Here is an 11,133-nt window from a genome sequence, read left to right on the forward strand (position 1 = left end):
CAGAGTTGCAGACCACGGTGATACAATCTATGGTGGGATTAGGAACATGGGACGAGTTAGCCTGGGAGTGGCTACCCGAAGAACCAGAAGACGTTGAGCTCCGGAAACTGGAGTTGCAATTACGGAGCCAGGAAAGGATCAAAGAAGAGGAAAGGAAAGCAGAAAAGGAAAGAGCAGAAGAAGAAAGGAAAGCAGAAAAGGAAAGAGCAGAAGAAGAAAGGAAAGCAGAAAAGGAAAGAGCAGAAGAAGAAAGGAAAGCAGAAAAGGAAAGAGCAGAAGAAGAAAGGAAAGCAGAAGAGAGGAGAGAAGAGAAACAAGCAGAGGAAAGGAGAGTGGAACGAGAACTCCAGGAAAAGGTTAGAAGGAAGAAAAGCAGAGGAGAGGAGAGCTGCAAGGGACCTCGAAGCAGAGGAGAGAAAAGCGGAAAGGGAATTAAAGGAACGTGACATGGAGCTTCAGCAGGAAATTAAATTCAAGGAGCTGGAGTTAATGAGAGAACGGGGAGAGGTACCACCCTTGCTGACGGGGTCGACACCTAGCCAGAAAACCTGGGATGTGGGCAGACATGTGAGGCTGGTTCCACCCTTCAGTGAAAAGGAAGTCGCGAAATTTTTTCCACACTTTGAGAAAGTGGCTCGACAGTTAAACTGGCCGGAGGAGGCCTGGACCATACTAGTGCAAAGTGTGCTGGTGGGAAAAGCTCAAGAGATTTATTCGGCGCTACCAATGGACCAATGTGCAGATTATGAGGTATTGAAGAAGCACATCCTCAAAGCCTATGAGTTGGTTCCGGAAGCTTACTGGCAAAAATTCAGGAATGCCAGGAAGAGGGAGAGTGAGACCCATGTGGAGTTTGCCAGAGTGAAAGAAAACATGTTTGATCGGTGGTGTGAGTCAAAAGGAGTCGGGAAAGACTTCGAAACATTGCGTGACTTGATCCTGGTGGAGGAATTTCAACAGTGTGTCCACGAGGACATCAAAGTGTACCTGCAGGAAAATAAAGTACCGAAGTTGTGGGACGCAGCCACCATGGCAGATGATTATGCCTTAACACACCGGATAGGGGTCCACGAACCTAACTCCTCGCCTAGATCTCCGCAGGGGAGGTGGGGAACAGCAGGTGCGGAGAACGACAATACATGGTGGCGGCCTCGAGAGGATTATGGGGACAACGCGGATACCCCACCTGTTCGAAATCAGAGGGCTGCGGGCCCAAGACAAACTTATATTTCGGGGGGCCCGAGGCAGACCACGAGTTTTTCCTCCGGGCCTACTTGCGCTTTTTGCAAGAAACCTGGACACTTGATGTCCAGTTGTTACCGCATGAAAAGGGAAGACCCAGAGCAGAGTCTGACTATTACCACTCCGAATGCGATGGCAAGCGTAAGAAATCGCCCACAGAAGAGTTACCGACCATCTATTTATGAGGGGTTGGTCTCACTCAAGGGAGACTTGACTAATCCAAGACCGGTTAGGGTTTTGAGGGACACAGGAGCCCATCAATCCTTAATGCTTGAAGGCATTTTGCCATTGTCAAAGAGTACCGCAACGGGTGATAGTGTTCGGTTACAAGGGATCGGTGGCTGTGTTAGTGCCCCACTTTATGTCATCCATTTGGAATCCGATTTGGTGTCAGGACCGGTCACCATCGGTTTACAAGCCACGCTTCCTGTAGAGGGAGTATCTGTGATTATTGGGAATGATTTGGCCGGGGGGCAAATTTATGGTAACCCGAGGGTTGGTAAAGAGCACAGCAGGGAAAATAACACCCCACCAGCTCGGGATGGCGACAAAAGTTCCAAGTTATTTGTAGGGGGACTGAACTTCAACACAGAGGAAGAAGTTCTGACCTCTGTCTTCAACAGATATGGGCCGCTGGTGGAAGTGCGGGTGGTAAAAGACAGGGAAACGCAACGGTCAAGAGGGTTCGGCTTTGTCACATTTGCAAGCACAAGAGACGCCAGGGAGGCAGAGAAGAATTGGAATGGTAGGGATTTGGAGGGTCGGACCATAACAGTAGGGAAGGCATTTCGTAGGCGTCGAGAGGTCTACAGAAGAGGACACCTTGGCAGTAGTTTTGGGGTTGGCAGCAGCCGATATTACTATGGAGGCTCCCAGAGTAACGGCACCTCCCAAAAAAAATGAATGTCAGAGTACTGGCCGAGAAGGAGACCGCCAGTCAGGTAACGGCTGGGACAAGTGGTCCCACCGTAACTGTTAGGAGTCTGGAGAATTTGAAGCACTATATATACGGGGGAGCCGCCGAGCCGGGGCTCCTACACGGACTAACCGTGAACGCCACGTTCTTAAAGGCGTCCAGGTAGTGAACTTTCCTGCACGGACTAACCGTGAACTCCCCGTTCTTAAAGGCGTCCATGTAATGAACTTTCCTCCCCGGACTAACCGTGAACTCCACATTCCTTAAGGCGTCCATGTAGGGAATACTCCGCTGGGCCTCCTGAAAAAGTGCTATAGAGAGGTTTAAATTTGGGGGCTTTGGTCACCACCTCTTAACCGTCAGTCAAGAGAAACTAGAAGTGGTTGACGCTTGGTCCAGAGGGAATTACTCTAGGGGTTTTTGTGAAATTTTGTCGCTTTATTTTTAAGTGATAACTGTGCCCGGGGGGAACTGATAATGTGGGGGGGGGGGGGGGGGGGTGAGTTATCTGGTTTGTTTATCCAAGTTGGCCGGCAAAGAAAGTTTTCGCTGGGTTCAAACTTTCTTTCTTGAAGGGGGGGAGTGTTACATATTTATGTGAATGTATGTGAATTACTATTCAGGTCTTTGCTTATCAATGTGTAGTCGATTAAGGGTTGTTGTGATTAAAGGGTCAGGAGCCCTTCTGGAAAAAAGGAGACCGGAAACGGAAGAGAAAAGACACGAGGTCGAAAAGAAGCGACGATTCTTCTTCTTCCTCACCCAGCTCCGACGAGAGTGGGGATCGATATTGAGCCGCGTGAAAAAGCTGCGTTCCCAAGCCCGTCTGGCGAGAGGAGTTACCGGGACGTGTAACTACCCTTTGGAGACGTCAAACTGCCGTGGGGCCGTGCACAGACTCAGCGTCTGGCACCGTTCGCCGCACCGTCTACAAGGACGCGTACGGGTCGCACGTTGGGGCCTAACACGCGTTGCAAACGGCGTGTTGCTTTGCCTGCTTTACATTACCCGTCTCGCTTGGCCAGGAGGGGTGTGCTGCAGCCGTAGTTCCCGGTACGGTACGTGCCCGGTGGAAGCACGTCCGTCCGGGGTTCGTTCAACCGCCCGTGTGCGGCGAAGCCGACCATCATCTTGGTCAGGAGGGGCCCAGAGACATTGTGAGGGACAGAGACCAAAGGGGTCGTGAGTACCAAAGGGGTCGTGAGTACCCAAGGGGTCGGGAGCGGGGAAAGGGGACACACGTATGTAAGATGGCCATCTTAATCATCTAGGGGATTGATTGTTGATTGTGAATTGTGGATGGTTGATTGCTCGGGAAATATATCGTTGATTGTATCATTGAAAATGTATTGTATTGTATTGTATCATTACCATTGAAAATATATCATTGAAAATCATTTTTTCTTGGTTGGAATTCATATGGATTGCGTTACGAAAGCGCATACATAATAAATCTTTCTGGCGAAGTTCCTCTCACGGTCCGGGGGTCACCGAGACCAGGTAGTCACCGGGAGGACCACGTAACACTAAGAAACAAGCATAATCATGTTTGTGTTCAGGGCATACATGCATTCATGAAGGCTACTTTGTGTGCATTGCGATTCTCTTAAATTTATAGGAAAAAGCTATTCACCATAATTTTCTCTTTGTTTTTCTGTAGAGCTTTAATCATAGTTACATACTTGTGTGATTATGTTCAACAAGTTTTAAAGTGTAAAGTGTTTGTGCAGAAGAACCATTATACTTACACATGTATTCAAATTGGACCAAGATGGTGTAGTAGATTATATCAAGATCGAGATGATGTTTGTAGAAAAAGTAATTGTGTATTATTTCTTTTTCAATCATTGTGTGTTCATCATTATTACAATATTTGTACTATCATTCATTTTTATTCAAAACCAGTAGATGCCAACACAAACAGGTACATGTATTTTTCCACTGTTGCTTGAAGGATATAACATTACGTCAGCAGTGAATGAAACTGATTACATACATTTAGCTTCGTATTTTTTGCAGCTATTCTCATGAAACGTGACTGTGAAATAAAGATTTTAATTATGTTATAAAAATATGGTACATTTCCTGCTGTTCACCTTTTCAAGAAACCTACAATTTTGCCTACATGTAGGTCATGTTTTTCAGATGATTGTTAACTTGAATACAAACAACAGCATTTACAGTACATGTATACAGTTCATCTCCTTGACAGGTAACATTAGTGTTTTAGTTAATGTTCATTAAAGTAAGCTGTTTAAAATAGTGTTGGTGTTGTAGGTAGTACTTATAGAACCTCTTTAGCAATGTTTTAGTGCAGATTTCATATATTGGATACTGTAATTACTCTTTCATTATTCAGAAAACATATTACTTCTACATTTACTTCAAAATGTGAATAAAGTGGGATTTTTCACAACTAATCCCACGGTTCCCAAACTGTAACGTAACTAACCGTAACGTAACTAACCATGTTTTTTGGGCCATACTTAAAACTAAACGGAATAAATGTAATAAATCATATGTCAAAACATGTGCCAGGATGCCAGAAATACCATAAATATTAAATTTTGTCTGAGGCTTATTCCATTTGAGCAATCTCTTTTGCCAAAAACTTACGTTTTTTCGCCATGTCCTTTTCGTGTAGCGTAACTAACCGAAATTAAAGCTTCAATTTCAACACCCAAATGATGTGTCAAAATGTTTTGATTATTATGGTGTAATAGGTCGAGGTACAATGTACAAACAATACCAAAATGAACAAGTCAGTCATAAACATTTTCTTCCAGGGGCCAAAATGAGAGTGCAGCATAGCTAAAAGTGTAACGAAACTAACCGTGGAATTGCCCATATATATACAGTGCATTCAGAAAGTATTCAGACCCCTTCACTTTTTTCACATTTTGTTATGTTGCAGCCTTATGCTGAAATCGTTTAAATTCATTTTTTCCCTCATCAAACTACACTCAATACCCCATAATGACAAAGAGAAAACAGGATTTTAGAAAGTTTTGCAAAGTTATTAAAAAGAAAAAACGGAAATATCACATTGACATCAGTATTCAGACCCTTTGCTATGGGGTGTGCTATTCAGTCTGGGGTCCTGAGCGCCTGTTTCAGGTTTTCATAAAGGATATCTCTGTACTTTGCTCCGTTCATTGTTCCCTCAACCCTGACCAGTCCCCCAGTCCATGCTGCTGAAAAACACCCCCACAGCATGATGCTGCCACCACCATGCTTCACCGTTGGGATGGTATTGGGCAGGTGATGAGCGGTGCCTGGTTTCCTCCAGACATGACGCTTAGAATTGAGGCCAAACAGTCCAATCTTGGTTTCATCAGACCACAAAATCTTGTTTCTCACAGTCTGAGAGTCCTTTGGGTTCTTTTTTGCAAACTCCAAGCAGGCTTTCATGTGTCTTTCAATGAGGAGAGGCTTCCGTCTGGCCACTCTGCCATAAAGCCCAGATCGGTGGAGTGTTGCAGTGATGGTTGTCCTTCTGGAAGTTTCTCCCATCTCCACACAGGATCTCTGGAGCTCAGCCAGAGTGACCATCGGGTTCTTGGTCACCTCTCTTCCCAAGGCCCTTCTCCCCCGATTGCCCAGTTTGGCCGGGCGCCCAGCTCTAGGAAGAGTCCTGGTTGTTCCAAATTTCTTCCATTTAAGAATTCTGGAGGCCACTGTGCTCTTGGGAACCTTCAATGCAGCAGAAATTTTTTGTAGGCTTCCCCAGATCTGTGCCTCGACACAATCCTGTGTCTGAGCTCTGCAGGCAGTTCCTTGGACCTCATGGCTTGGTTTTTGCTCTGATATGCATTGTCAGCTGTGAGACCTTATATAGACAGGTGTGTGCCTTTCCAAATCATGTCCAATCAATTCAATTTACCACAGGTGAACTCCAATCAAGGTGTAGAAACATCTCAAAGATGATCAAGAGAAATGGGAGGCACCGGAGCTAAATTTCAAGTGTCATAGCAAAGGGTCTGAATACTTATGTCGATGTGATATTTCCGTTTTTTCTTTTTAATAAATTTGCAAAACTTTCTAAAATCCTGTTTTCTCTTTGTCATTATGGGGTATTGATTGTAGTTTGATGAGGGGAAAAATGAATTTAAACGATTTCAGCATAAGGCTGCAACATAACAAAATGTGAAAAAAGTGAAGGGGTCTGAATACTTTCTGAATGCAGTGTATATATATATATATATGTATTTAAAGCGTCTACAGGATTAAAGCTCTCACGGATATAAAGGGTGTTACCCTAAATAAGTCTAAAGTGTCTATGGGGTGTTCAAGGGTCTAGATCTAGAGAGGTGTAAGAGTTAAAGAGCAAATGTGGTCGAAAGTGTCCAAAAGTTATTCAAGTGTCCATAGGGTTTACGCCATTTAAACCCTTTAATTCCAATATGATTTGCAATTTGGAAATTTGGAAATATGATTTGCAATATGATTCCAATATTCCAAATTTTTAATTCCAATATGTATATGATTTGCCATACTATTTGCAGGGCATTGGTGCTGTCAAAGCAGTTTCTTGACTGGAGTTACATTGGGTGGTTTGCCATTGCCTTCCAAACATTTTTGTCTGTCCTCTATCCTTTAAATGCTGAGCAAAGAGGCACCATGTACCATTTTTACATCATTGGTATGACTCGGATGGGGTTTGAACCATCGACCTCCCAGCCCAGACTCTAGAGGAGATGCTCTAAGCATTGTGCCACGAAGTCTGGTAACACACACACACACACACACACACACACACACACACACACACACACACACACACACACACACACACACACACACACACACACACACACACACACACACACAATGCTTGAAGCGCCATTGGGAAATAACAGAGAGCTGCCCATAAGCTGCTGTACTGATAAATGCAGCATCAGTCAGCTTACACACATTTTATAAGCCTTTTCTTGTCAATCCCAGCACAATCTCAATCTCTGGCACGGACATATTTCTCACAGTTTCTTGGCAAGGCTTATACTGGGACGACCATCTATGTATGTCCTAAGACCCATCATTTTGAGAGGGGCTTGTTTTTTGAAAAATATGTTTTAAAAACCAAACCTACCAAAGCTAAGAAGATGATCCCCACCATCAGTCTTCAGGACAGCTGCTCACCACCATCTCAGGTCATCCCCCATCCAAAGCCATGATTTTTTTCGACACCCATTAAATCACAACTACCCCTCCCAAAATTTTGCTGATGTATCCATCTTGTCCATCCCTTGTGTTCTCACCTAACCCTCATCAGTACCTGCATCCCTTGTTTGTCCGTCTCCGTCTACCTTGTCCCTCCGCTCTACTATTGACTTTTCCTCATTCTCCTGCTGTTCCCTTTGTTACGTTGTGTTCTGATCTGATCTGTTATGTGTCTGAGCTCTTCCACGAGCCTATACCAAAAGTATACCATGTATATAACAAAAGATGAACTTCAGCCCTAATACCAAAGTACACGTTCAAACTAAGCTTGTAAAACGAATATACATACACCTTGACCAAAGGCCAAAGCACAAGATCATACATATGGGTAAACCCATACATCTCAACCCACATGGAAAGAATGCATGTTTGATCACTATCAACAGGACAAAGCTCATGTTCATTAAAAATCCCATTCATCATAGCTAACAGGGCCAGAACGCATGGTCATACTGTCAACCTTTTCAGTTTGGGGACCTCTGGCCGCAAGCAGCACAGAGTGGATTTCCACGAAATTGGCAAGCTGTACTTTAAAGCATTACATCCAATAGTACCTTTTCAGTGGAATAGTGGCCATGAACCCATGTGCCACACCAGAACTTGCTGCAAAAGTCCTGGTCTCTCTCTGTCGGTCTCTCTGTCTCTCTGTCTCTCTGTCTCTCTGTCTCTCTGTCTCTCTCTCTATAAAATATGTGTCCAAAGTTTTTATATGTGTTTTATACAAGTGAAGAATCTTGCCAACATATTCCATGCAGGACAAGAACTGTCGGAAGCAACAAGGTACTTTCACATGCATTAGAAGGAAATGACATCAATGTAGTGTACGTGATTTGAATATATTATCCGTTCATCATGAGGTATGTGTTAAGAGAAGAGCACCAAACAGGCCAATCTGTTATAAGAAGGCAAACAAACAAATGTAATTATGAGTTCCATACTTGTACAACTGTATGGTAGGTGGCTGAGTGTTGATCGTTGTCATGTGACGCATGCACAGTAATGGAAATTCGACCCAACACGCGAGGGGAAACAGCAAATTGCACATCAGCCGTGGCCTGGCTTGACACCAAAACCCGTTTCTTATTGTCAGCCATGCCAGGTAAAGAGAACGGCATGTCAAGTGCTTTGGCCTCATCTTCAAGGGTGATCACAGCCTAGAGGGCACCAAAATACACACAACATGGGTCATGAAAGAATCTCCTGCTTAAGGCACTGAATACAGTTCCTGGCATAAGATAGGCCGTCTTTCATTCGACTAAAAAAACAAAACACTGGCAGTTACATTTTTCAACCACCAACCACTTGTCATCTCATCAATACATCATGGAACCAGCTCCCATCAGCACAACACTAAACCAAAAACTATTAGCCTGGAGAGGATATGGGAATTTGGTAACATGTTGTGAATGACAGACAGGGGCTAAGAAGAATTGCCAAAATGAATTATTCCTATGGAACCATGCAGAATTTCTGGAATTTCTTTTAAAATTCTTAAAGTTTTTATTTATTTACTTTTTCTGTAAGTGGTTCAATACAGGTAAAAAAAAGTAACGACTTAACTTAAAATGAATGAAACAATTAATGAAATTAACTCTCGGGTTGATGATTAATTATTCCGTTCACGAAGGGTGAGCAGAGGAGCTGCCAATGAAGTTTAATTGGCTATAAGGAGTACAATCCAGGATGTGTCGCCACTCTGATGCAGGAGGAAGCTGGTACTCATTCTGCCAACCTCAGAAGGATGACAGGCTGAGTCAACCCACCTGGTGTTAATTCAACGGCATGACAGGGGCTCAAACGAAAGGCCCTGAGATCTTAAGCCAGACACCTTACCCATTAAGCCAACACCTGGCACTTGTGGTCATTAGACAATACACAACAACAACAACATGCATTTTAAGGCCATTTTCCCTGCGAGAGCGGGGGTTAGCCTTGCGGTCCCCATGACAATGTTCTCCATTTTGCCCTATTTTCTGCAACTCTCCTTGTTAACCCCCTTGCTCGCATTTCTTCTTCCACCATCTTTAGCCAAGTCTTTTTCGGTCTTCCCCGTCCTCTACGTCCTTCTACATTCATTTCCATCACTCTTTTCAACCAGTCACTTTCATCCTTCCTCAACACATGACCAAACCATCTCAACCTGTTCCTCTTCACAGCATCAATCACAGGCTCTATTCCCATCATCTTTCGCAATTCATCATTTGTCTTCCTCTCTCTCAACGATACTCCGCACATCCACCGAACCATTCGCATTTCCACCCTTTCCAGCCTTCGTTGCTGCTCTACATTCATGACCCATGTCTCGCTCCCATAAATCATAACACTTCTCACACATGCAGCATACACCTTTCCCTTCAGCTTCAGCGACACTCCCCTCCTCATCAGCACGCCACTCAGTTCCCGAAACTTCTTCCATGCACATCTCACTCTAGCAACCGTTGCCGAGTCTGATCCACCTTCTCCATTCAGCATGTCTCCGAGGTAGCAAAATGTTTTCACACCTTCCAGCTTCACGCCGTCTCCAAGATCCAACTCAACATTTCCTCCATCTGCAGCTCCCTCTGTGCACACCTTACATTTGAATGTAGCTGCCACACTGGTTAATGACCCTCTCAGACCACTACATTTTTGATGAACCCACTCAGCGCACATTGTACATTGAATGGAGTTCACTCCGACACCCTTCCTGCACACAGCACATGGCCACTTCCCGGTTCTTTCCACCTCACCACATGCCTTACCACTTGCCATCACCTTCGTCTTTCCGATATTCACCTTCAGACCTTTTGTCTCCATACATTCCTTCCACTGGTTCATCTTTTCCTTCAGTCCATCCATACTTTCCACAATCAACACCAGATCATCTGCATACAACTCCCACGGTAAACCCTCCTTTACGTTCTGAGCCAGCACCTCCATCACAGCTACAAATAGTAGTGGACTTAGTACCGACCCCTGATGCACTCCCACCTTCACCTCAAACTCACCACTGTTCCCGTTCTTCGTCCTTACAGCTGTGCGCGCTCTTTTGTACATTGCCATCACAACTCTGATCAACCATTCCTCCACTTCTAACTTCCTCAATGCCCATGTCAATACTTTGCGTGGAACCCTATCGAATGCTTTCTCCAGATCAACAAACCCAAGAAACAACTTCTTCCTCTTCTCCATGTACTTCTCCTGCAACTGCCTCACAATAAAGAGCACGTCTGTCGTTCCTCTTCCTGGCATAAATCCAAACTGCATTTCGTCGATCTTCACCTTCTTCCTTATCCTCCTCTCCAACACCCTTTCCAATACCTTCATTCCATGTTCCAATAAATTTATCGCTCGGTGCGAGCCACACTCCAGAGGGTCACCTTTCCCCTTGTATAGAGGGACGAGGGTACTCAGTTCCCAATCCACTGTAATGCGACCTTCTTTCACCACCAGATTACAGATCTCTGTCATTCTCTTCACACACCCAACTTCCTGCTGCCTTCAACATATCTCCCACAACTCTCGTCGGCCCTGCCGCTTTTCTACTCTTCATTGCTTTTATCGCTTCCTCAACTTCCTTCTCAGTTATCTTCTCTGCCGGTCCTAAAACGGGGTTACTCTCTATGTTGCCATCCCATTCATTCTCTGTATTCAACAGCATTTCCATATATCTTTTCCATCTTCCTTTAATTCCATCTGGGTCCACAACAATTTGTCCCACTTCATCCTTCAAGCAACTCACCCCCATCACATCATACCTCTCTTTCGCTATCTGC

At 44.5% G+C, this 11,133-nt stretch overlaps 1 protein-coding gene across 3 annotated transcripts in view; it reads right to left on the reverse strand.

The window, feature by feature from the left end:
- The window catches only part of LOC137432560 (CD109 antigen), a 171,720-nt gene that overhangs the window by 41,441 nt on the left and 119,146 nt on the right, over positions 1–11,133 (reverse strand). For all 3 annotated transcript variants that reach the window (XM_068124597.2, XM_068124598.2, XM_078783358.1), the window contains one exon: positions 8,317–8,532. In XM_068124597.2, coding sequence (XP_067980698.2) covers positions 8,317–8,532 — 216 coding nt within the window. The remainder of the gene's footprint in view (positions 1–8,316; positions 8,533–11,133) is intronic.

The sequence above is a fragment of the Myxine glutinosa genome, chromosome 8 (genome assembly GCF_964187855.1).
Source record: "Myxine glutinosa chromosome 8, kmMyxGlut1.1, whole genome shotgun sequence".
NCBI classification, from domain to species: Eukaryota; Metazoa; Chordata; class Myxini; order Myxiniformes; family Myxinidae; genus Myxine; species Myxine glutinosa.